General features: G+C 45.2%; 1 protein-coding gene across 1 annotated transcript in view; it reads left to right on the top strand.

The window, feature by feature from the left end:
- Window positions 1-26,909, top strand: part of LOC115130886 (phospholipid-transporting ATPase IA) — a 197,428-nt gene that overhangs the window by 157,068 nt on the left and 13,451 nt on the right. Inside the window, exons 28-33 of the mRNA XM_065019824.1 lie at window positions 3,584-3,658; window positions 6,689-6,811; window positions 12,679-12,757; window positions 15,222-15,283; window positions 15,764-15,820; window positions 16,254-16,361. Coding sequence (XP_064875896.1) covers window positions 3,584-3,658; window positions 6,689-6,811; window positions 12,679-12,757; window positions 15,222-15,283; window positions 15,764-15,820; window positions 16,254-16,361 — 504 coding nt within the window. The remainder of the gene's footprint in view (window positions 1-3,583; window positions 3,659-6,688; window positions 6,812-12,678; window positions 12,758-15,221; window positions 15,284-15,763; window positions 15,821-16,253; window positions 16,362-26,909) is intronic.

Below are 26,909 nucleotides of genomic sequence, written 5' to 3'. Positions count from 1 at the left end.
TCTGTCCAAAGTATGCCCAATGCGTTTCTATGGGCTTATTTTGGACCTAAGCTTGTCGCGTGCCTTCCCCCCATTTGGGACAATGACTCCCGTTGGTTAGGACGGATACATGACCGTCTTGTCATTATATACAGATGTCTGGTGGTGGGAGCAGCAGCTGTGTTTATAATTGCTGTTTTGTTGGGAGCCTGGATGGATGGAGGTTAATTGAGAGTCAGAAAGTGAGGGAGGGACAGGTGGGGCTGCCATTCAATGCCCCAGTCAGGTTTCTCATCGTCTCTCTCCCCCCAGCTAATGAGCTGTCTTTTTCTGACAGGACACTCATTCAGAGGGAGAACTCTAAATTGACAGGACTTTTCACTTTTTCATAACTTTGTGACGTATAGTTGGAGGAAGACCATAATGATCAGAACATTACGGGGGTAATGAGGGAGCTGAAGATACTCTAAAGATGTTACACACATGCCAAAGGATATTTAACGCAGCAGTCATACGGTACTTTCCTCTGTCTATAATCTTTGCAAAGATAAACCAACTAAACAAAAACTATTAGAAAAAATGGAAGGATGAGCCACATTCAAAGAAGATACCTTTTCAATGATGTTGCCATAGTGACTTCATTCAAATGTTTGGTCTAGCTAGGCCTACTTGGTTTGATTGACACGTCGTCAAGAGGCCCCAGAGAGACTGATGAACAAGTGGCATTTATGAGGTAATTACAAGAAGCTCATTTGGCGGGGCTCAGAAAACCTGGAGAACGCCTCAAGCTCGAGAGAGGAGGGCTCCCCTAGTGCAGAGCACAGCCTGCTGACTGGTGCCACACTGTGAATACATCCACAAACCAGGGCCCCATCCAGCATTGTAACACAGGGTGCCCTCCTGTTTAGCACCACATGTTTCCAGCATATTTACTAGCTCCTGTTTCTTCATCCCTCTTTCTCCTTTGCCTTTTTATATGGGAGATAAGGAGTCTGTTGGTATTTTTTCATGGGTTCTGCATAGGGGCAAAGAGTGCTGTGATTTTGTTGAGGACAAATGTCACTCCTCTCTCTCCCTCCACCCACTTCTTCCCACAGAGACGCCTACGGAGCTGTGGGACGGCGTCTCAGAATCATTGATTTTTGATTCTGCTGATGAATTACCAGGGACCTTCTTTATTGGCGGCTTGCTTTCCTTCCTTCCTCCGATCTGTTTTTCCAAATGTGCACTGGGAGAGGTCAACCGCAGCCCTCTGCTGAGGGGAAAAAATAAGAAGGAAAAACCCCTGCCTGGACCTTTCCCTAATGAGCGAATCAATGCATCTGTCTCAAGAGAGAGGGAGAGCGGGTGAGAGAGGTGCTGGTGGGACCTGAAGGACCAGGCCAAAACACTCAGGCAGAAGCTGTTACAGCATGCTCTGAATAGGCTTCTTTTAAACTTAGCACAACAATATATCAGCCCGGAGCCCCTCATTGAGCCGGCCCTTAATTAATTCAGCACTTTGACCCGCCCGCTAGGCCAGCCACATTATACTACCGGTTTAACCTGCTCCATGGCTTTCGCCTCGTCTCACCGTAACCCGTAGCAACAGGGACTATATATTATTTAGTGAAGACAGACCCTTAAACACAATTTTATTTCTGATGGATGTACTGTAACATGGGACTTTAATCAAATCAAAATGTCACATGCTCCGAATACATCAGGTGTAAACTTTACCGTGAAATGTTTACTTACACGCCCTTCCCCAAAAATGCAGATTCCTCTATGTGAGGGAGCACAATGCTAGACACCTCCGGGTGGAGTCACATGTTCGTGTAAAGAAACAGGAGTTGACCACCACTGTCCCCCACTTTAAAAAGCAGCATCATGGTAGAAAGGAAAAGGGGATAGCTAGTCAGTTGTACAACTGAATGCATGCACCTGATGATGGGAAGATTGGGCGCTGGAAGAGGGGGTGGGGTTTATGGTTTAGGAGCGCACATACACACACTTGCTTCACTCCTCGCCCAAGGGAATGAACAGGAGGAGTGAGCGGGTGACAGACATTTGTTTTGGGAACATTTTTGCGCATTCGCTCGATTGAATGGGAAGGTCCTGGCTGGTGGGTTGGGAATTTGGCATGTAAAGAGTGGGTGGAGGTGGCGGGTGAGGCCCTTTGTCCGAACTGAGAATTTGTAGTAATTCAGGCCTTCATAATGCAGTTAAATGAAGCGAGGAAATGTTCGCAGCCTGGCCGTGGCACAGAACAGCAACCCAACAGAAGAGGGTCTGTCCAACGCCACTGTCTGTCCACACAATTACACAGAGACAGGCTGTTTCTTTCTGTGCCTGTCCTATGCTTTAATTAACATGGTTGGAAATCGATTTACGTTGTTTGTATGAAAACAAGTCCACCATCAATAACAAAATGTGTTATCGTTGCAGTCTCTGGATATTTCTCCAAATTTCTCCAAAAAATAGTATTTTTCGGTAGTAGTTTGTTTTAGACAACAACCAGCTAAATCTACCCTTCCCTGTATTCCAAAGCGGTGGCAGTTTTTTTCTTGCCTGACAGTTGAAGCTGTATCCAGACAAGTCTGACTAATCAAGATATGAGGTGATAACATGCATCTAAACCATATGAATCTTAGTTATATTCACCTCCCCCCTCGGTGAGCAGATCCAAGGCTGTCTTTATCCAGCCAGTCTGTCCAACCCCATGGCTCCTGCCTCATCACTAAGGCTGGCTGTCACTTGGATATCGCTGGCTGGCTCATTGGAGGGAAACGGTGGGCTTGATATACTATATGTTCATATGTAATCTTGAGCTAAATCCATGGGAAATATTACACTGTGGAAATGGTATCTCTTAGGCTTCGTTTTGCCACTCCCACTAAGTCAGTCATTCTTGGTCCCTGTCTCCTGCCCCCCCCCCCAAAGATTGAGGGGCAGTGTCTTCAGAGACTAATGATGTGTTGAGCACAGGTCAGAACTTCAAAGGGACCAATATTAGATTATAGACTCATTCTAGCTCTTTTTACATTGCCTGGAAAAATGTTCTTCAATTCCTTTAGTAAAGAGCATATTACTTAATGTCAGGATGTCTTTTTGATTATACCTAATAGAAATACATTATTTTAACGGAAGTTAAAATTATAGGAATTAATGATATTGTATTGTATTGGTGCAGTAGGTGTCAATGTGATGTGTTTCTTTATTGTCATTAGACAGTAAAGAGTGTCCCATCAGGGATGGAGGGTAATGGTGTAATATATGCAGATCCTCTTCGGACACCCATGGACTGATGCTAATTGACTAATGGGGGCACCTCTCTCCATTACTATCAGTGATGGAAAGCATGCATTCAAAAGGAGGAGGGGGCAAGATCACATGCACTTCTATCACTGATGAAGGAACCCAATCTACTGCTTGAAAAAACACCTAATAGATAAATGTGACAGCTGAAAAGGAAAATATTCACTTTGAGTAAAGATGTGAAACCATCGTCTTTGTGTTGGCAAAATGTTTTGTTTTTTATCTTACCTGTGTCATTAATAACAATTACCTCGCGTCCCTTTGTTCTTCAATGTTGCACATCTAATGTCCTTTTTGTCACCTTCAGATCTGGTTTGCCTTCGTCAATGGATTCTCTGGTCAGATTCTGTTTGAGCGCTGGTGCATCGGCCTGTACAATGTGGTGAGTGCTAATGTGATTTACATTACTGTGGAAGCGCATGTTATATAATTATCCTCACCTGTTGCTCTCTGGCAAGAAAACTCATTTGCCATGGCACTCCAGACGTGATCCCTTTACTGCGGGAAATGTCCCATAAATTTATGACCTGTTGTCAAGTCCATATTCCCCTCGTGCCCCGAACTATGTACCGAATGTGAGAACAACAGCCTTGCATGCCCCTAAAGAGTGTAGTTAGTAAATGCGGTCATTTGTGAATTATAAAGGAACCGGTGGAATAGAGCAGCACACAACCAGCTCTGAGCAACTGGTGTCCCACAGGGTTCTGTGTTGGGTCCCCTCCTATTGAACCAATGTCAAATCAAAATTGTATTTGTCACGTGCTTCGTAAACAACAGGTGTGGACTAACAGTGAAATGCTTATGGGCCCTTCCCAACAATGCAGATAGAAAGAAAATAAAGAAATTATTGGAAAGTAAATTGCGTAATAACATATTCATAATGAATAACGATAGCTTTGCTATATACACGGGGTGCCAGTCCCGAGTCGATGTGCAGGGGTACAAGGTAATTGAGGTAGATATATACATACATACAGTGGGGCAAAAAGTATTTAGTCAGCCACCAATTGTGCAAGTTCCCCCACTTAAAAAGATGAGAGAGGCCTGTAATTTTCATCATAGGTACACTTCAACTATGACAGACAAAATGACAGAGGTCAAACGTTTTCTGTAAGTCTTCACAAGGTTTTCACACACTGTTGCTGGTATATTGGCCCATTCCTCCATGCAGATCTCCTCTAGAGCAGTGATGTTTTGGGGCTGTTGCTGGGCAACAGGGACTTTCAACTCCCTCCAAAGATTTTCTATCACTGCTCTAGAGGAGATCTGCATGGAGGAATGGGCCAAAATACCAGCAACAGTGTGTGAAAACCTTGTGAAGACTTACAGAAAACGTTTGACCTCTGTCATTGCCAACAAAGGGTATATAATAAAGTATTGAGAAACTTTTGTTATTGTCCAAATACTTATTTTCCACCATAATTTGCAAATAAATTCATTAAAAATCCTACAATGGGATTTTCTGGATTTTTTTTTTCATTTTGTCTGTCATAGTTTAAGTGTACCTATGATGAAAATTACAGGCCTCTCTCATCTTTTTAAGTGGGGCAACTTGCACAATTGGTGGCTGACTAAATACTTTTTTGCCCCACTGTATAACTAGGAATGTGACAGATTATTAACAGTAGCAGCATTGTATGTGGTGAGTCAAAAAGGTTTGTGCAAAAAGGTTCAATGCAGATAGTCCGGATAGCTATTTGGTTAACTATTTAACTACTTATGGCTTGGGGGTAGAAGGTGTTCAGGGTCCTTTTTGTTCCAGATTTGGTGCATCGGCTCCGCTTGTCATGCGGTAGCGGAGAGAACAGTCTAGGACCTGGTGACTGGAGTTTTAGACTATTTTTAGGAGTTTTAGACTATTTTTAGGGCCTTCCTCTGACACTGCCTGGTGTAGAGTTCCTTGATGGCAGGGAGCTTGGCCCCAGTGATGTACTGTCCGGTACACACTACACTCTGTAGCACCTTGCAGTCAGATGCCAAGCAGTTGCCATACCAAGCGGGGATGCAGCTAGTCAAGATGCTCTCAATGGTGCAGCTGTAGAACTTTTTGAGGGTCTGCGGGGCCATGCCAAATCTTTTCAGCCTCCTGAGGGGGGAAGAGGTTTTGTCGTGCCCTCTTCACAACTGTGTTGGTGTGTGTGGACCATGTTTCTCGTTTGTCAAATGAAGTTAGCACACGGATGGAAAGATTTTTTTTTTTAACACAAACTAAAAAATATGTAATATTGCATTGTTTGGGTTTCAACTTGTAGCATTATACTGTTTATTAAAGATGTACCCAAGTCCATAGACAAAAAAAGTGAAGGAAGTGAGATGAGAGAAGTTGCCCACACATCGTTGACGGCCCGCAAATGGAAGTGAGTTCGTCACCGACCAAGAAATTAGAACATAGTCACAGCTCTGGCTGTTTTCAGAATTGCTCAATAAACCGTGGCTCTGTGGCAGGCAGTCTGTCAGAAGCAGCAGCCCCACCCCATGGCAATGCTTAGCACCCTGAATGAGAATAGAGCCTATGCAGTGGAGCATGTCCTAATGCGGCCCACCAGTCCGCAGGGCACCACGGCCATACTGTACAATACTGACACTCCTTTCACTTCTTCTCACACTCCTCTTCGCCGTCTGTCTCTCTCTGCAGAGGGAAACATTACAACACCACATAGAAATGATACTAGCGCCGCGGAAATATCTGCTAACTAGTAAGGGCGTTGCAGATGTTCGTCCAAGACGGAGCGTGTCGAATTAAAATTAAAGCCCAAAAGTACTCAACAGCCTCCACTCAATAAAATCATATGACCATCAATGCAAAAGTGAAGCATTTTGTGTGTGTTTTCAATGATGCTGTGTACACTGTTTCCTCCCCAAAATGTTTTATGATCACATAAAAAAATTAAAAAGGTTTGTCAATTTAGCAGACGCTCTTAACCTTAATTGCTCCTGTAATTTGCTATGGTTAAGGGCCTTGCTCAAGGGAAATCGACAGATTTTTCACCTAGTCGACTCGGTTACTGGCCCAACGCTCTTAACCACTAGATTACATGCTATCCCAAATGTGTGATGAACTGGGGATGACCTGTCTAATGGACAGGATGAATAATCTCATGTTGTTGATCATAGTGAGCAAATTGTCTCTTTCCAGACGTGTATCTTAATAGGACATCATTAGTGTCTCCTTGTTTTCACTAACAAAGTAATGGAATCAATAACGTCTTGAAGGTCCTCGCCATTATAAAAACCCTGTCTTTTATTGAGTTATTCACTGTGGAATGATAGAATTCCCATCTAAAATTGTATCTAATACGGTCTTTGCTAACAGGCCGTTAATTTAATCTGCTTGGATTCTGAGTTTACTACCTTTATCCTAATTTCTGAGTTTTGTCAGGGGATATGTTGACATTAGTGTGTTTGTGTTTAGATTTTCACTGCTCTGCCTCCTCTCACGCTGGGCATATTTGAGCGGTCATGCAGGAAAGAGAACATGCTGAAGTACCCGGAACTCTACAAAACCTCCCAGAATGCCATGGGCTTCAACACCAAGGTAGGTCATGTGTCCGTTTATGCTGCATTGAAGAACGTTAAAGGAACATTGTCTCAACAATTCCATAATTTTCCACTTTTATGCATCATGTTTTATGCATCATGTTTGTCTGGGACACATTTTCATTCATAGTAAAGTCAATGTTTAAGTATTTCTAAGCTTAAATAGGTTAACTTAGGTTTACTTTGCACCAACAAACAAAAAGAGAGACAGAGAGGACTGCAATTAACCAGGCAGTTTTTTTTCTAAACCTCCTTTCTGTCTCTGAATTGACATCCTTTACACACAATGGAGACCTGATAAGCTCCAAACCCGTCTTTCCCCATTGGCCTGTGTCTGACCTATGGGGTCTCTACCACCAGTCTGACCGGGTGCAATGGTCAGAGGGTGTCTGCCTGTCTCTGTCTGTCTGGAGGGGCTGTCGGTTAGCTTTCCCTGCTGTCTGTTAATGAAGATGTCTCCCCTTCTCCACGCCTACCCCTCCCTCCCTCCATCTACCACCCCCGCCTAACTCCCTTACTTTGCAGCCGTGGAGAGCCGGTTAGTGCAGCATGGAGACGGATTAAAGCCCGAGTGGCCACAGAGGTCATGGGCGACAGGGACAGGAGAAGTGGGGGGATAGCGGCCCGGAGGAGTGGGGGTGTAAAGGAAGAGTGCTCTTCTGCCAGGGTGTGATGGCATCCAATGTGGAAAATGATGCAATTTGTTTAAGCAAGGGCCTGTTTGCACTGGAGTCATTCTGCCTAGTCTGGCAGAGCTTGGCCTAAGTACTGTAAATGAGACAACCCCAGTCTACTGGTCTCTCTCGACCCCGGGAAGTTGGCCTGCATGGGGCCAGTCACCTCAGTTAGTGACCCACGGACCACAGCCGGCATTTCCCCCTCATAGCTGTTAGTTGTGTCGGGGTGTGAGAAGGGCTCCGTATGGCCCAGTGTTACATGACCCTCCAGGGAATAGCAGGATGATATTGTGCAAGACAGGCCACAGTCTCTGAAAAAACTGACTTGTTGATTCATATTGGTTTTCCTCCATTTTTGTTTGACCAGTAATTTCTTAACACATGTAAATAATGACTTGTCCAGGTCACCGTTTTGTTTTAAATGGACTGTCAACTCTTTCCCTCTGATATTGTCTTTGCCACATGGCCCTAGGCGAGGTGCCAAAAATCCAGCAGGAATTTGCCCGAATCCCCTTTCTTTCTGCACGCCTGGGTCTTTTGTACACAAACAGATACTGTCTGGGTGAATTAAAGGCATTTGTGTTGAGGAAGGGGGCAGGGGAAGGGTGTGAAATATTTAAGACGTCGCCCGCCCTCGCCACTGGGCCCCCTTTCGCCACTGTGGCCCCTTTCACTTTTAATTACATATTCTTGACACTTCAGTCACTCTAATAAACCTCAGTCCCCTGATGTGGCCACCAGTAATTACACTGTCCCCCCCCCCCCCGCTCTGTGCAACAGCATTAAAGAGGAAGGGGTGAGGACTGGAAATATTTTGCTCGATATAAAGTACATGCATTCATGCTTTTTTAAGCAATTAGGCGCTGCACAATGGGCCTGAATCTTTTAGCCTGGGCACGAACAAGGACAGGCAGGCATTCACACTGGTGTTCTTCGAAACTCGCTGGGATACAGCGGAGGGGGTAGAAGTGGGGGGAGGGGAGTGAGGCTTCACTGTGACAAATGATTATGAACATTCGGGGTGGCAGGTAGCCTAGTAGTTAGAGTTTAGGACTAGTAACCGAAAGGTTGCTGGATCAAATCCCCAAGCTGAAAAGGTAAAAATCTGTCGCTCTGCCACAGAACAATGGCCGTCATTGTAAATAGGAATTTGTTCTTAACTTACTTACCTAGTTAAATAATAGGTTAAATACATTTTTTAAATAATTTATTGATTTCATTAGTATTCGTTAGGTTGCTGGGCACTTGGAAAGTCTGTTTTTTCCACACTGTGTTGTGCTGGGCAGAGTGAGGAGGGTGATGTGAGGTGTTGTTCCACACTGTGTTGTGCTGGGCAGAGTGAGGAGGGTGATGTGAGGAGGTGTTGTTCCACACTGTGTTGTGCTGGGCAGAGTGAGGAGGTGGTGTTGTGCTGGGCAGAGTGAGGAGGTGTTCCACACTGTGTTGTGCTGGGCAGAGTGAGGAGGGTGATGTGAGGAGGTGTTGTTCCACACTGTGTTGTGCTGGGCAGAGTGAGGAGGTGTTGTTCCACACTGTGTTGTGCTGGGCAGAGTGAGGAGGTGGTGTTGTGCTGGGCAGAGTGAGGAGGTGTTCCACACTGTGTTGTGCTGGGCAGAGTGAGGAGGGTGATGTGAGGAGGTGTTGTTCCACACTGTGTTGTGCTGGGCAGAGTGAGGAGGGTGATGTGAGGAGGTGTTGTTCCACACTGTGTTGTGCTGGGCAGAGTGAGGAGGTGTTCCACACTGTGTTGTGCTGGGCAGAGTGAGGAGGGTGATGTGAGGAGGTGGTGTTGTGCTGGGCAGAGTGAGGAGGGTGATGTGAGGAGGTGTTGTTCCACACTGTTGTGCTGGGCAGAGTGAGGAGGATGATGTGAGGAGGTGTTGTTCCGGGAAAAGTGAGGAGGGTGATGTGAGGTGTTGTTCCACACTGTGTTGAGGTGGGTGATGTGAGGAGGTGGTGTTCCACATTGTGTTGTGCTGGGCAGAGTGAGGAGGTGGTGTTGTGCTGGGCAGGGTGAGGAGGTGTTCCACACTGTGTTGTGCTGGGCAGAGTGAGGAGGGTGATGTGAGGAGGTGGTGTTGTGCTGGGCAGAGTGAGGAGGGTGATGTGAGGAGGTGTTGTTCCACACTGTGTTGTGCTGGGAAAAGTGAGGAGGGTGATGTGAGGTGTTGTTCCACACTGTGTTGAGGTGGGTGATGTGAGGAGGTGTTGTTCCACACTGTGTTGTGCTGGGAAAAGTGAGGAGGGTGATGTGAGGTGTTGTTCCACACTGTGTTGAGGTGGGTGATGTGAGGAGGTGGTGTTCCACACTGTGTTGTGCTGGGCAGAGTGAGGAGGTGGTGTTGTGCTGGGCAGAGTGAGGAGGTGTTCCACACTGTGTTGTGCTGGGCAGAGTGAGGAGGGTGATGTGAGGAGGTGGTGTTGTGCGGAGGTGTTGTGCTGGGCAGAGTGAGGAGGGTGATGTGAGGAGGTGTTGTTCCACACTGTGTTGTGCTGGGCAGAGTGAGGAGGGTGATGTGAGGAGGTGTTGTTCCACACTGTGTTGTGCTGGGCAGAGTGAGGAGGGTGATGTGAGGAGGTGTTGTTCCACACTGTGTTGTGCTGGGCAGAGTGAGGAGGTGGTGTTGTGCTGGGCAGAGTGAGGAGGTGTTCCACACTGTGTTGTGCTGGGCAGAGTGAGGAGGGTGATGTGAGGAGGTGGTGTTGTGCTGGGCAGAGTGAGGAGGGTGATGTGAGGAGGTGTTGTTCCACACTGTGTTGTGCTGGGAAAAGTGAGGAGGGTGATGTGAGGTGTTGTTCCACACTGTGTTGAGGTGGGTGATGTGAGGAGGTGGTGTTCCACACTGTTGTGCTGGGCAGAGTGAGGAGGTGGTGTTGTGCTGGGCAGGGTGAGGAGGTGTTCCACACTGTGTTGTGCTGGGCAGAGTGAGGAGGGTGATGTGAGGAGGTGGTGTTGTGCTGGGCAGAGTGAGGAGGGTGATGTGAGGAGGTGTTGTTCCACACTGTGTTGTGCTGGGAAAAGTGAGGAGGGTGATGTGAGGTGTTGTTCCACACTGTGTTGAGGTGGGTGATGTGAGGAGGTGTTGTTCCACACTGTGTTGTGCTGGGAAAAGTGAGGAGGGTGATGTGAGGTGTTGTTCCACACTGTGTTGAGGTGGGTGATGTGAGGAGGTGGTGTTCCACACTGTGTTGTGCTGGGCAGAGTGAGGAGGTGGTGTTGTGCTGGGCAGAGTGAGGAGGTGTTCCACACTGTGTTGTGCTGGGCAGAGTGAGGAGGGTGATGTGAGGAGGTGGTGTTGTGCGGAGGTGTTGTGCTGGGCAGAGTGAGGAGGGTGATGTGAGGAGGTGTTGTTCCACACTGTGTTGTGCTGGGCAGAGTGAGGAGGGTGATGTGAGGAGGTGTTGTTCCACACTGTGTTGTGCTGGGCAGAGTGAGGAGGGTGATGTGAGGAGGTGTTGTTCCACACTGTGTTGTGCTGGGCAGAGTGAGGAGGGTGATGTGAGGAGGTGTTGTTCCACACTGTGTTGTGCTGGGCAGAGTGAGGAGGGTGATGTGACGAGGGGTTGTTGTTCCACACTGTTGTGTTGGAGGTTGAGGTGGGGTTGTTGCCAGTGGGAGGTTAATTGGGTTTAAACGTGTAGTTGTAACATTGGAGATCATCTGAACCACATAGAGAGGGGGGTGCTCCTACCCCAGCGTGGGGGCCTGTTGGCAGGGTGGGAGGTGAAGTAAGGGGGATAGGGGTGGGACTAAGGGCTCTTGTTTTGTTAAGGTGAGAAGGTCATGCCAGAGAGGCCAAGGTATGACATAGAGCCCAGAACCAGACCCACTCCTCCTGTTCCTCCTCTCCTCCTGTTCCCCTCCCCACCTGTGGACTACAACACTTGGTTTCATCATCTGTTTCTAGTGTTTTTTTGAATGAAGCCTGCTTTTTATTTTATTTATCTTTTACAGAAATACTGAGACAGTTTTGCATTTGTACAACAAATTATCCGCATCCCCAGACGTCGCCCCGCAGCCCCAGACGTAATTTCCGACCACAGAATCCCCAATTGCTGACTTAACTACACATGACACAGATCCACCATTAGGGAATCTGCACTAAAGGGAAACAAGTTGGAGTACAAGGAAAAGCATGCTGCATATGCCTGCTCTTTTAAACAACTGTTTCGAGCACTAAGAGTTGATCGTTATTCCAAAATTGCTTAAAACCTGTGAAAAACGCATCGACTTCAATAAGCCGGCGGTTTTATAATATGTCTTGGATAAGAAATTGTGCGTTCATAGACCGGTTTTATGAAGTTGTCGAGGGCGCGTTTTTACGGAAGTGTGAAAATAATTTGGTCTTGCTGCCTGCCAAAAATTAATTAAGAAGTGAATATTGAGTGAAGTGTTCCCCCGCCACCCCGTTTTATTCAAATCTATTTCAACTTGTTTTTGTGGAGCAGGGTATGTGAACGAGGGGGCATGAATACAGACTTTTTTGGCGGAGTTGATTTCACGGCCATTTCATGCTACATCACCCTTTAGTGTTGTGTTTGGCGACATCCGAGCATAATGTACATTTGAAACACTGTGGTTTGGGAGAGGGACTATTGATTTAAACGGCTCATCCAAAATCTACAAACACACACCAACAGCACACACATACTGTAGAGTCGCCTGTGTGGAAACACACAAACTACTGTGTGCCCTTTCTTTTCCAGCTTCTTACTAATTACCGTAAAAACAAGTTAATCCACGTCAAACATGTCAACTTCTCCATGTTTTCAGATTGATTTGTGCTTGTTCAGTGCCCTCTTCATTTATTTTTCTCCCGATCTTAAATTTGCATATGAAAGACAGTTGAAATTTGATGTGGGGGGAGGGGTCTACAGGAAAGGACAGGGAAAGGGAAATCCTGGCCCCCACATAGTCTGACTTACGTGCACACACACACCAAACCTACACACATCCCTGCACCCTCTTCTCCAGTCCTACACACAGGAGGATATACAAAGTGTGTGTCAGCGGGGTGGCCATTCAGAGAGGAGGCCCTACAAAACCGCCACTTAGTCAACTGCTGAGCCGGGACAAAGAGCCAAGGTCAGTGGTCGCTAGGCGGGTTGGGTCGGCCAACGGGTTTCTCATGCTTTTTCCTCTCCTTTTCTCCCTGGAACCCCCCAACCCCCTCTCCCCTCCTTGCAGGTCTTCTGGGCCCATTGTCTGAATGGCCTCTTCCACTCGGTCATCCTCTTCTGGGTCCCCCTCACAGCCTTCCAGCACGGTAAGCACCTCCTAGAGACTCTAACCCTGACCTCCCAGGGACTCTAACCCTGACCTCCTAGAGACTCTAACCCTGACCTCCTAGAGACTCTAACCCTGACCTCCTAGAGACTCTAACCCTGACCTCCCAGGGACTCTAACCCTGACCTCCCAGGGACTCTAACCCTGACCTCCCAGGGACTCTAACCTCCCAGAGACTCATCTGGCACCTTGCTATTTGTGACTCAGCCTGGATTTCTAGTCTCTACATGCTCTGGGTAGAATGAGGCCAGTTAACACATACCTTATCTTGATTACTTTTCTTTTTTTACCCACAACCTCATGAATTATACACATTGGCATGCTTGGCACGCACGCACACTCAAACATAGACACACACACACACACTTTCAAGTTCCCTTGTTCAGCTCACACTTCACTATATGGCCAAGTAGCTACAATTCTCAGACTGTGGTAAGGCTCAGGGTTGAGAGAATGGGTATCTTTGAGTCGATGGAGTCTTGGCTGGTGGAGCCAGAGGACCACACAGGCTTGGGCCTGCTCTCCAAATAAAGCGAAGAGTGAAGCCCCTTCAGTCTGACTGACAGGCTGTCAGCAAGGCTTCGAAGCACACATAGGCATGTGACTAGCCGAAAGCAAAAAGGAGCCAGTCTCTTGCTCTCCCTCTTTCTTCTTCTCTTTCTCCCTCTCTCGTTCTTCTTCTCTCCCACCCTAACACTCTCCCCAAGCACGCCCATGTGTTGAATTTGGAGGATGCTCAGAATTTAGGGGGTATTGAAGTAAATGTTGCTAGTACAATCAATGAGGTTTTTTTTTTTTTTTTTAACTGAACAAAGAGTTGACCCATGCCTTTACCGGTATTTGAGTAGCAGTTTGCTTTGATTTGAATACTTTATTTGTCAAATATTACTGGACTAATTCTTGTTTTTGTTTTCAATAATAACCTGGCTTAACTGGTCACATCAACCATAGTCCAGACTGCTTCCTGATTCCTCCATCAGGTTACTCCATTAAGCATATGCAATGGACACACACACACACACACAGTCTTGTACAGCTCACCTTGTGGGGACACACAATTCAGTCCCATTCAAAGTCCTATTTTCCCTCAACCTAATCCGTACTCTTACCCTAAGCCTAGCTCCTAACCCTTAATGTAATTCTAACACTAATTCTAACCTTAACCCTAAACCCCCTAGAAATAATATTTGACCTTGTGGGGACTAACTGTCAAATGTTTGTTTATTTACTCCCCACAAGAATAGTGAAACATGTCCACACACATCTCACTGCTCTAATGGGCCATTATGTCCAGTGTTACCACTCACTGCTCTAATGGGCCATTATGTCCAGTGTTACATCTCACTGCTCTAATGGGCCATTATGTCCAGTGTTACATCTCACTGCTCTAATGGGCCATTATGTCCAGTGTTACATATCACTGCTCTAATGGGCCATTATGTCCAGTGTTACATCTCACTGCTCTAATGGGCCATTATGTCCAGTGTTACATCTCACTGCTCTAATGGGACGTCATGTCCAGTGTTGCATGTCTAATGGGGCATCATGTCCAGTGTTGTATCTCTAATGGGGAATGATGCTCGCCTGCACATACAGTACTCACAGGCTGCATCCCAAATGGCATCCTATTCCATTTATAATGCACTGCTTTTGACCAGGGTCCATATGGCTCTGGTCAAAAGTAGTGTGCTATAGACTGAATAGGGTGCCGTTTGAGATGCCGCCTTATCCTCAGCTCACTGGTCACCATAGCAGCACCCACCCGTAGCACTCGCTCCAGCAGATATATTTCACTGGTCATCACCAAAGCCAACTCCTCCTTTGGCCGCCTTTCCTTCCAGTTCTCTGCTGCCAATGACTGGACCAAATTGCAAAAATCACTGAAGCTGGAGACTCAAATCTCCCTCACAAACTTTAAGAATCAGCTGTCAGAGCAGCTTACCGATCATTGCACCTGTACACAGCCCATCTATAAATAGCCCACCCAACTACCTCATCCCCATATATATATATATATATTTTTTTTTTCTCCTTTGCACCCCAGTATCTCTACATGCACATCTATCACTCCAGTGTTAATTGTAATTATTTTGCCACTATGGCCTATTTATTGCCTTACCTCCCTAATCTTACTACATTTGCACACACTGTATATATATTTTTCTATTGTGTTGACTGTACGTTTGTTTATCCCATGTGTAACTCAGTGTTTGTGTCACACTGCTTTGCTTTATCTTGGCCAGTTCGCAGTTGTAAATGAGAACTTGTTCTCAACTGGCCTACCTGGTTAAGTAAAGATGAAATAAAATAAATGCAGACAGTCTGTCTGCTCTTTGGTAGTTTTCTCCATAGCTGAGATTTCACATTTCTTCTGGTCTAGTGGAACTAGCAAAGAGGGATATGACCATACGTCTAAAAGCTTTTCATGTTCATCCTTTTCACAGATACGGTCTTTGGCAACGGAAAGACCCCGGACTATCTCCTCTTAGGCAACATGGTTTATACAGTAAGTATGTGTCTCAAATGGCACCCTTTTGTGTGTGTGTGTGTGTGGTGCACTATGAAGGGAATAGGGTGCTATTTGGGACATAACCTGAGTCTCTTTTGGATGAGCACACAGTCAGTTCAGCCCTCCCCTGACTGATAACCAGTGTTGTATTTCTGCTTTTTTAGCTTTGAGAATGAAGACATCTTTGTCTGTCTATCCGTAACCTTGTGTTAGCCTCAGGGTCTTGCTGTGAGATTATTTTACAGTTTGTTTTGAATTTCTTTATTTACTTTTGACCGTCTTGAGCGTCATTACTGTGTTTTGATCAAATATGTGTGAGTCAAACAGTATTTCAAGTTCTAAACTAAGGAATACACATTTAGCTGTCATATAAAATATGTGCGTTTTCCTGTCAAACTTCTGACTTTGATTTTGACTTATTCTCAATGGCGAGGAAGATGTTGGTTTAGCATTTAACATTGATGTTCTGTTTCCTAGTTTGTGGTCATCACCGTGTGCCTTAAAGCTGGCCTGGAGACCTCATCGTGGACTATGGTAGGCTCTCTCCTCTCACTAAATCAAATCAAATTTATTTATATAGCCCTTCGTACATCTGCTGATATCTCAAAGTGCTGTACAGAAACCCAGCCTAAAACCCCAAACAGCAAGCAATGCAGGTGTAGAAGCACTACAATATCTTGTCTTTTCATCGTCATTCTCTTATGGTACCACAGACCCTTGTAACAGAGGCAGATCTTAAAAGGTCCGTAATAATGCTCCATCCAGCTTTTCCTCTTCCTCCTGCCACTCCTGGCCTCCATTCACATGACATAGGCTTTTCAGCAGAGCTACTAGCAGAATAACTTAGTCATTGTATAATTACTCTACAATAAGATGGTTAGTACTCTGTATTTACTGTTGGAACTCTCACTGCCAACACTCTATTTATGTAAACACAAAAGGAAGTAACATTCTCTGTCTCCTCCAGTTCAGTCACATTGCCATCTGGGGCAGCATCAGCCTGTGGGTGGTGTTCTTCGGTATCTACTCCTCTCTGTGGCCGCTCATCTCTCTGGCTCCGGACATGTCTGGCGAGGTAAACACTCATCTTACCCTCCACCCTCCTTTAAACCCAGCAAAACATGTCTGATCACCTCTTCATTCCCAGAAAGTTAGTAAGGGCTCCATTGGAAAATTAACAAACGTTGTAGGAATGTTCACCCCCCCAGCAGTGATAAACCCTACTGTATCATGCTGTCATTCATAACTCAACAGAATGTACAGTATCTCCTAACATTGCTGTTACTGACTAAGGGTGGTAGTTGTTGAGAAGGATTTCAATGTGTGTATGCCGTAACCCAACGCTGTGTTTCTCATCGGAGGGCCAGAGGGGATTTAGACTGTCGGGACTGACAGATTCTGGGTTGTGTTGCGGAATGACTTAATTGGGCCCAATTAGCCCACTGTTTGTGTTATGTCACCCTCGCTTGCCCCCTAAGTATCTGCAGGTGACGGTGAAACCTTGTCGCTGTACGGAGGAGCGATTCAACAATTCACACTAAAACCTGAAGTATTTGTGGTGGTGTTTTCAGCAAAGTTATATTATAGCAGATATTTGTGTCTAAGCATTGTATTTGTAATACATCCAAATTAAACAAAATCAAACAGATATTCAGAACAAGGTAAAGTGTCTTAAATGCATTTTGCGGTATGACACATAAGGCACTGCTCCCTTGGTGCATCCCCGCCCGCACACACACACACACACACACACACACACACACACACTGGTGCTTTCATCCAGTCCCTGCAGTTTTGGAGTAAAGGGAGTGATGGTGTTCTCTGGACAGCTTGGTAACCCTATGCCTAGCTCAGCCGTGGGGACCCCAGTACATCATCACACTGGAATTATGTTCCTGACACCCGAGAACATATCAGAGTCCTGCTAAATGACACCAGGCCTCCCAGGCCCCAGTTGTGGCAGAGGAAGAGTGGAGGTCTCTACAGGGTCGTTCCACCTCGAAACCAACCATCTCAGATTGTTCTGATATTGTTTCTGTTAGAAACAGATAAGATTATATTCCTGCAACATTATTGTGTTGAAATATAATTAGATCTCTTTGAGCTAATTGATTGCATCCAAATTGGCCATTTTAATTTATAGGATTCATGTAATATTCCATAACTATAGTCCCTAATATTCAATTTGGACCAAACTCTTTTCTAACAATGAGTAGGGACAAGGAATCCAAAGAAATAGTCAAAAGTCAACCACGGTCCGCCCACAACGAGTATATATTATCAGTTCTCTGTCTGACAAGGAGTATGGAGCTGCAGCTCGGGTATTGTTTCGTCATCCGTTGTAATGTGACGTTGGTGACGTTTTCTTCCCCCTGTTCAGATACAGTTGTCATTTAAGTTATGTTTATGTCCCATCCTACGTCCTTACCAGATTCTGACCACTATTACAAAGGTACAGTGGGGCAAAAAAATATTTAGTCAGCCACCAATTGTGCAAGTTCTCCCACTTAAAAAGATGAGAGGCCTGTAATTTTCATCATAGGTACACTTTCAACTATGACAGACAAAATGAGAGAAAAAATCCAGAAAATCACATTGTAGGATTTTTTATTAATTTATTAGCAAATTATGGTGGAAAATAAGTATTTGGTCACCTACAAACAAGCAAGATTTCTGGCTCTCACATACCTGTAACTTATTTTTTAGAGGCTCCTCTGTCCTCCAGTCATTATCTGTATTAATGGCACCTGTTTGAACTTGTTATCAGTATTAAAGACACCTGTCCACAACCTCAAACAGTCACACTCCAAACTCCACTATGGCCAAGACCAAAGAGCTGTCAAAGGACACCAGAAACAAAATTGTAGACCTGCACCAGGCTGGGAAGACTGAAGCTGCAATAGGTAAGCAGTTTGGTTTGAAGAAATCAACTGTGGGAGCAATTATTAGGAAATGTAAGACATACAAGACCACTGATAATCTCCCTCGATCTGGGGCTCCACGCAAGATCTCACCCCGTGGGGTCAAAATGATCACAAGAACGGTGAGCAAAAATCCCAGAACCACACGGGGGGGACCTAGTGAATAACCCACAGAGAGCTGGGACCAAAGTAACAAAGCCTACCATCAGTAACACACTACGCCGCCAGGGACTCAAATCCTGCAGTGCTAGACGTGTCCCCCTGCTTAATCCAGTACATGTCCAGAACCGTCTGAAGTTTGCTAGAGAGCATTTGGATGATCCAGAAGAAGATTGGGAGAATGTCATATGGTCAGATGAAACAAAAATATAACTTTTTGGTAAAAACTCCACTCGTTGTGTTTGGAGGACAAAGAATGCTGAGTGGCATCCAAAGAACACCATACCTACTATGAAGCATGGGGGTGGAATCATCATGCTTTGGGGCTGTTTTTCTGCAAAGGGACCAGGACGACTGATCCGTGTAAAGGAAAGAATGAATGGGGCCATGTATCGTGAGATTTTGAGTGAAAACCTCCTTCCATCAGCAAGGGCATTGATGATGAAACGTGGCTGGGTCTTTCAGCATGACAATGATCCCAAACACACCGCCCGGGCAACGAAGGAGTGGCTTCGTAAGAAGCATTTCAAGGTCCTGGAGTGACCTAGCCAGTCTCCAGATCTCAACCCCATAGAAAATCTTTGGAGGGAGTTGAAAGTCCGTGTTGCCCAGCAACAGCCCCAAAACATCACTGCTGTAGAGGAGATCTGCATGGAGGAATGGGCCAATATACCAGCAACAGTGTGTGAAAACCTTGTGAAGACTTACAGGAAACGTTTGACCTCTTGTCATTGCCAACAAAGGGTATATAACAAAGTATTGAGAAACTTTTGTTATTGACCAAATACTTATTTTCCACCATAATTTGCAAATAAATTAATAAAAAATCCTACAATGTGATTTTCTGGATTTTTTCCCCTCATTTTGTCTGTCATACTTGAAGTGTACCTATGATGAAAATTACAGGCCTCTCATCTTTTTAAGTGGGGGAACTTGCACAATTGGTGGCTGACTAAATACTTTTTTGCCCCACTATATATATTGGTTTGCTTACTGTGTAAGCAGTCTCTGGACAAGTTATGACAGCAACCCATACTTTGGTTTTGTCGGTCACGGTGTCAAATGCTAACTTTTTAGCATTTGTAGCACAAATCCAAAATGATGGTACCTAATACCTATATTAGTATTTTCAAGCTTCATATTCAAATCATCCCAAAGTATCGAAAAAATGATTGTGTAACTCAATTATGTTACTTATACAGTTGAAGTTGTAAGTTTACATACACTTAGGTTGGAGTCATTAAAACTAGTTTTTCAACCACTCCACAAATTTCTAGTTAACTAACTATAGTTTTGGCAAGTCATTTAGGACATCTACTTTGTGCATGACACAAGTCATTTTCGAACAATTTTTTACAGACAGATTATTTCACTTATAATTCACTGTATCACAATTCCAGTGGGTCAGAAGTTTACATACACTAAGTTGACTGCCTATAAACAGCTTGGAAAATTCCAGAAAATGATGGCCTGGCTTTAGAAGCTTCTGATTTGGTCAATTGGAGGTGTACTTGCGGATGTATTTCAAGGCCTACCTTCAAACGCAGTGCCTCTTTGCTTGACATCATGGGAAAATCAAAAGAAATAAGCCAAGACCTCATAATAAAAATTGTAGACCTCCTCAAGTCTGGTTCATCCTTGGGAGCAATTTCCAAATGCCTGAAGATGCTGGAGGAAACGGGTACAAAAGTATCTATATCCACAGTAAAATGAGTCCTATATTGACAAAACCTGAAAGGCTGCTCAGCAAGGAAGAAGACACTTTTTGGAGAAATGTCCTCTGGTCTGATAAAACAAAAAATAGAACTGTTTGGGCATAATGACCATCGTTATGTTTGGAGGGAAAAGGGGGAGGCTTGCAAGCCGAAGAACACATCCCAACTGTGAAGCACAGGGGTGGCAGCATCATGTTGTGGGGGTGCTTTGCTGCAGGAGTGACTGGTGCACTTCACAAAATAGATGGCATAATGGGAAAGAGAAATGGTGGATATTTTGAAGCAACATCTCAAGACATCAATCCAGAAAGTTAAACCTTGATCGCTCATGGGTCTTCCAAATGGACAATGACCCCAAGCATACTTTCAAAGTTGTGGCAAAATGGCTTAAGGACAACAAAGTTGAGGTATTGGAGTGGCCATCACAAAGCCCTGATCTCAATCCCATAGAAAATGTGTGGGCAGAACTGAAAAAGTGTGTGCGAGCAAGGAGGCCTACAAACCTGACTCCGTTACACCAGCTCTGTCAGGAGGAATGGGCCAAAATTCACCCAACTTATTGTGGGAAGCTTGTGGAAGGCTACCTGAAACGCTTGTCAAAAAACAACAACAACAATTTAAAGGCAATGCTACCATATACTATTTGAGTGTATGTAAACTTCTGATCCACTGGGAATGTGATGAAAGAAATAAAAGCTGAAATAAATAATTCTCTCTATTATTATTCTGACATTTCACATTCTGAAAATAAAGTGGTGATCCTAACTGACCTAAAACAGGGAATTTTTACTAGGATTAAATGCCAGGAATGGTGAAAAACTGAGTTTAAATGTATTTGGCTAAGGTGTATGTAAACTTCTGACTTAAACTGTAGATGATTTGGATATGAAGAGCGAAAATGCAATGCAATTGGTACTATTGACCTGCTTTGGATTTCTGAAATGACATGGAACGACCCTGCATTAGCAGCAAACACCTCTCTTTCGTTGACTCGCTTTCCCTCTGTCACTGTTGCTCTGTCGTTCTCGCTTGATCTCTCACTTACTAACACTTTCTTTCTCTCTGCCTCTTCCCATCTCCTCTTTCTTTTCCATGTTCTCTCTTTCCCCCCTCCCTCTATCACCCACCTTCCCCTCTGTGTCTGTTTGTAATGCCTGAGGGTCATGATGATATAGACACCACTTCTTGTTCTACAGTTTCTGACTCCACAATTCACCTCATTCAAGAAAGACGTTGAGCAATGGCTGACTTAATGCGATAGCATTTGTCAGTGTCAGTGAGTTTGAGCTTTACTTGGACGATTGACAAGACAGGTGCCTTGGACCATCCCTTAAACATCTTGAAACAGACATCTTAAGTTTGACAAGATGCTTGGTTGGCCCAGGCCCAAACCACACATGAATTTTAGCCTTGAGTTGACGTGGATGAAAAAGGAAGATTCAAATCTGATATTTTCCGAGGAGTGACATGAGCTGCTATAGTAAGGGGCTTAGGCACACCATACGAGATGACACGGCAAATGCCATCACCCTGGCCCGTCTCCTGGCGATTTCCTGTCGCTATCAACAACACAGCTGTAAGGATGTTAGAGCATAGATAACTCTGTGCCTTTCCGACACCTGCCATTTCCTTTGCTTTTGCCAGCGTCTGCAGGGAACAGTACTTATTCTCACACTCACTTGACCGCTTGTCATCGACACTTTGGATTCACCCCTCAACAGGTGCGCATCACATTCCTCCCGCAATTTGTGCCAAGCGATAAGCAACACGTTCTCCTCAGTGTTTTGCTCAGAAGGGAGAGGTTCATATTTTGGCATACTACAGACGTACAGCAGAGAGACAGAGACGTTTTCAATATGAAGGAAATATGAACATTTAAGAGAATAGAATTAAAGGTTATCTTCACAATTTGTTTGTCTTTTGTGTCCTGAGAACCTTCACCGAAAGTTAACTTTTCTGAAATTGAACCCTCCAGAAATGTGGGATTAACAAATCCTTTTGGGCTACTTTGATCAGTCGTTGTCATGAAATGTTAACAGTACATGGAAGGGCTACATATCAGTTCATGTAAAATAAAAAGGTATTAAAAAGAAGAAATCCAGGACACCGATAATGAAAGGTGACTTCACCGTCTCCTTAGGCTCTGGTCAAAAGTAGTGCAGTATGTATGGAATATGGTGACATTCACTCACACGTTTGTTTGAATGGAATTATTTATATTGAAGTTACAACTATAGAGCCTCCAGTGCAGGCAGCTCATTAGGACTCACTTGCTTTGAAGAACAAGAATGCCCCTACAGAATGGCACAGAGGCCAGCTGCACCTCACTAGATAACCCATCCTCTCTCTACTCAGGCCAGCTCCACTCAGCCATGACCAGTCTAGGACAATAGAGATGGTGTGTGCGTGTTTTGACGGTGTGGGTGTCCCTGTGCGGGTGTGTGTGTGTGTGTGTACGTACACTCACCAGTGATCCTGCGATTGAAGTAGCAGGGCCACAGATGACAGATCTCCCAATTTCTCCACTATCTCCAAAATTACCAGGGACCCCTAAAAACTCTGCAGGACGAGTGAAACGAGGCTTCCAGCCCACTGTGGTTTTATAGAATCCACAAGATTCCTCACTATTAAACCAGTGACAGCTATGATGGAATTAAAGGCACTTCAGCATTTCTATTGACTTTGTCCCCTCCACTGGTTTCCCTCTGTGTCTGTGTTTTAGGAATACTTAAGGCCTTTAAGAACCGCTCCTGTGTCGTATGGTAGCCCCCTCTGCGCTGTCGTTGAAAACCCAATGATTTATGGAAGACTTGAGCGGCTGTGGAAGCCACGGGATAGTCCATGGTGTGAGACTTGCTGTGTGTGTGTTGTGTGTCAGTATATGTAGTTGAATGGCCATGGATATGGGCGTACTTGTCATTATCCGTGAGCTAATACATGTCAAACTGACACAGTCTGTCGGCTAATCTATCTCACTTTAATAATTCTTGAGTCACGTTGTAAATCACTATCGGACAGTTGTGCATGGATGACTTCTGTTGAGCTATTACTGTTTTTGTTAGCGTTCTGTCCTATGTTTTTCTTCTGGATATCTCAGGGCTATTGAGAGGCGACACGCAGAGAGTAAACAGATGGACCCAATTGAGCAGGCCCAGTTTAAGTTTTCCATAGTAAAAACTTACTGGGGTGGGGGTGTTAGGGATTTGCTTTTGCGTTGCAATGATGACATGCAGGGAATTTGTGGGCCTCGTCTGAACAAGGCCCCTCACACACTCTTGCTCTCTTTCTCCTTCACTCTCTCTCTCAAATCAAATCAAATTGATTTATATAGCCCTTCGTACATCAGCTGATATCTCAAAGTGCTGTACAGAAACCCAGCCTAAAACCCCAAACAGCGAGCAATGCAGGTGTAGAAGCACGGTGGCTAGAAAAAACTCCCTAGAAAGGCCCAAACCTAGGAAGAAACCTAGAGAGGAACCAGGCTATGTGGGGTGGCCAGTCCTCTTCTGGCTGTGCCGGTTGGAGATTATAACAGAACATGCCAAGATGTTCAAATGTTCATAAATGACCAGCTTGGTCGAATAATAATAAGGCAGAACAGTTGAAACTGGAGCAGCAGCACGGCCAGGTGGACTGGGGACAGCAAGGAGTCATCATGTCAGGTAGTCCTGTGGCATGGTCCTAGGGCTCAGGTCCTCCGAGAGAGAGAAAGAAAGAGAGAAGGAGAGAATTAGAGAACGCACACTTAGATTCACACAGGACACCGAATAGGACAGGAGAAATACTCCAGATATAACAAACTGACCCTAGCCCCCCGACACAAACTACTGCAGCATAAATACTGGAGGCTGAGACAGGAGGGGTCTCTCTCTCCTTCGCTCTCTCTCTCTCCTTCGCGCTCTCTCTCTCCTTCGCGCTCTCTCTTTCTCCTTCGCGCTCTCTCTTTCTCCTTCGCGCTCTCTCTTTCTCCTTCGCGCTCTCTCTTTCTCCTTCGCGCTCTCTCTTTCTCCTTCGCGCTCTCTCTTTCTCCTTCGCGCTCTCTCTTTCTCCTTCGCGCTCTCTCTTTCTCCTTCGCGCTCTCTCTTTCTCCTTCGCGCTCTCTCTTTCTCCTTCGCGCTCTCTCTTTCTCCTTCGCGCTCTCTCTTTCTCCTTCGCGCTCTCTCTTTCTCCTTCGCGCTCTCTCTTTCTCCTTCGCGCTCTCTCTTTCTCCTTCGCGCTCTCTCTTTCTCCTTCGCGCTCTCTCTTTCTCCTTCGCGCTCTCTCCTTCTCGCTCTCTCTTTCTCCTTCGCGCTCTCTCTTTCTCCTTCGCTCTCTCTCTCTCTCTCTTTCTCCTTCGCTCTCTCTCTCTCTCTCTTTCTCCTTCGCTCTCTCTCTTTCTCCTTCGCTCTCTCTCTTTCTCCTTCGCTCTCTCTCTCTCTCTTTCTCCTTCGCTCTCTCTCTTTCTCCTTCGCTCTCTCTCTTTCTCCTTCGCTCTCTCTCTCTCTTTCTCCTTCGCTCTCTCTCTCTCTCTTTCTCCTTCGCTCTCTCTCTCTCTCTTTCTCCTTCGCTCTCTCTCTCTCTCCTTCGCTCTCGCTCTCTCTCTCTCTCTCTTTCTCCTTCGCTCTCTCTCTCTCTTTCTCCTTCGCTCTCTCTCTCTCTCTCTCTCTCCTTCGCTCTCTCTCTCTCTCTCTCTCCTTCGCTCTCTCTCTCTCTCTCTCCTTCGCTCTCTCTCTCTCTCTCTCCTTCGCTCTCTCTTCAGGGCATTAAGTTTGCCTCCATCTCTTTTCTCTCCCACCATCCTCAGGGACTGGCTTTTTCATTCTGCGACTGTGTTCAAAGCCTATCCGACCACTCAATAACCTTAAGGATTTGGTTTCGGGTGGTAGCATGGAGCTGGTCATGGGACTTTTTGGGGGCTTTTTTTGGCCAAACGTACAGATCCAGCTTCAATTTGTAGCATAGAAATCTGCACCCTCAAATCACCCAATAGCAATTTCCCTAGATCCTTAGCTCCATAGCAGAACAGTCTACCCCTCTGTTCCAACATCCACCCCAGTCGTATGGTCCGTTAGAGCCAGCTGAATTTAGCCAAACTGATTTTTTAAAATTTTATTTATTTATTTCACCTTTATTTAACCAGGTAAGCAAGTTGAGAACAAGTTCTCATTTACAATTGCGACCTGGCCAAGATAAAGCAAAGCAGTTCGACACATACAACGACACAGAGTTACACATGGAGTAAAACAAACATACAGTCAATAATACAGTAAAAAAAACAAGTCTATATACAATGTGAGCAAATTAGGTGAGAAGGGAGGTAAAGGCAAAAAAGGCCATGGTGGCAAAGTAAATACAATATAGCAAGTAAAACACTGGAATGGTAGTTTTGCAATGGAAGAATGTGCAAAGTAGAAATAAAAATAGTGGGGTGCAAAGGAGCAAAATAAATAAATAAATTAAATACAGTTGGGAAAGAGGTAGTTGTTTGGGCTAAATTATAGGTGGGCTATGTACAGGTGCAGTAATCTGTAAGATGCTCTGACAGTTGGTGCTTAAAGCTAGTGAGGGAGATAAGTGTTTCCAATTTAAGAGATTTTTGTAGTTCGTTCCAGTCATTGGCAGCAGAGAACTGGAAGGAGAGGCGGCCAAAGAAAGAATTGGTTTTGGGGGTGACTAGAGAGATATACCTGCTGGAGCGTGTGCTACAGGTGGGAGATGCTATGGTGACCAGCGAGCTGAGATAAGGGGGACTTTACCTAGCAGGGTCTTGTAGATGACATGGAGCCAGTGGGTTTGGCGACGAGTATGAAGCGAGGGCCAGCCAACGAGAGCGTACAGGTCGCAATGGTGGGTAGTATATGGGGCTTTGGTGACAAAACGGATTGCACTGTGATAGACTGCATCCAATTTGTTGAGTAGGGTATTGGAGGCTATTTTGTAAATGACATCGCCAAAGTCGAGGATTGGTAGGATGGTCAATTTTACAAGGGTATGTTTGGCAGCATGAGTGAAGGATGCTTTGTTGCGAAATAGGAAGCCAATTCTAGATTTAACTTTGGATTGGAGATGTTTGATATGGGTCTGGAAGGAGAGTTTACAGTCTAACCAGACACCTAAGTATTTGTAGTTGTCCACGTATTCTAAGTCAGAGCCGTCCAGAGTAGTGATGTTGGACAGGCGGGTAGGTGCAGGTAGCGATCGGTTGAAGAGCATGCATTTAGTTTTACTTGTATTTAAGAGCAATTGGAGGCCATGGAAGGAGAGTTGTATGGCATTGAAGCTTGCCTGGAGGGTTGTTAACACAGTGTCCAAAGAAGGGCCGGAAGTATACAGAATGGTGTCGTCTGCGTAGAGGTGGATCAGAGACTCACCAGCAGCATATGATATGGACATGGACAGAGGTAGACCAACTCATTCACTGGGACTGGATTTGACTCTTTTTTTTAAACTCGTCCTTTCATCGGGCCCAATATATTTTTTTTAAATGCCGTACAAAGAGACTCTGCGCCCAGGCTGCTAGTGTCCAAATATTAGCATTTAGAGGCTTTGGCTATGGCAGCACCAGGGCCATGCAGAGAAAAGGGGAGAGACTCAAATCTGACAACCTTTCAGATATGACAGAACGAGGCATGGTCAGAGTGAGGTGTGTGTGTTTGCATGCTTCTGTGTGTGTGCGTGTATGCGGTGGGCGTGTGTGGAAAGTTGGCTTTTCTCAATCTATGCTTTCTAAAGCCAAAGGCCTTGGAACGGGGTGAATAGTGAAGGCCTTGATTGTCCTTCCTTCATATTTACCATCACAATGGCAGGCATTAACATTCTTGGGGCCTTACTATCACTGTGGCCTGCCTG

The sequence above is a fragment of the Oncorhynchus nerka genome, linkage group LG6 (genome assembly GCF_034236695.1).
Source record: "Oncorhynchus nerka isolate Pitt River linkage group LG6, Oner_Uvic_2.0, whole genome shotgun sequence".
Lineage (NCBI taxonomy): Eukaryota > Metazoa > Chordata > Actinopteri > Salmoniformes > Salmonidae > Oncorhynchus > Oncorhynchus nerka.
This window is presented reverse-complemented; position numbering and strand designations above follow the sequence as displayed.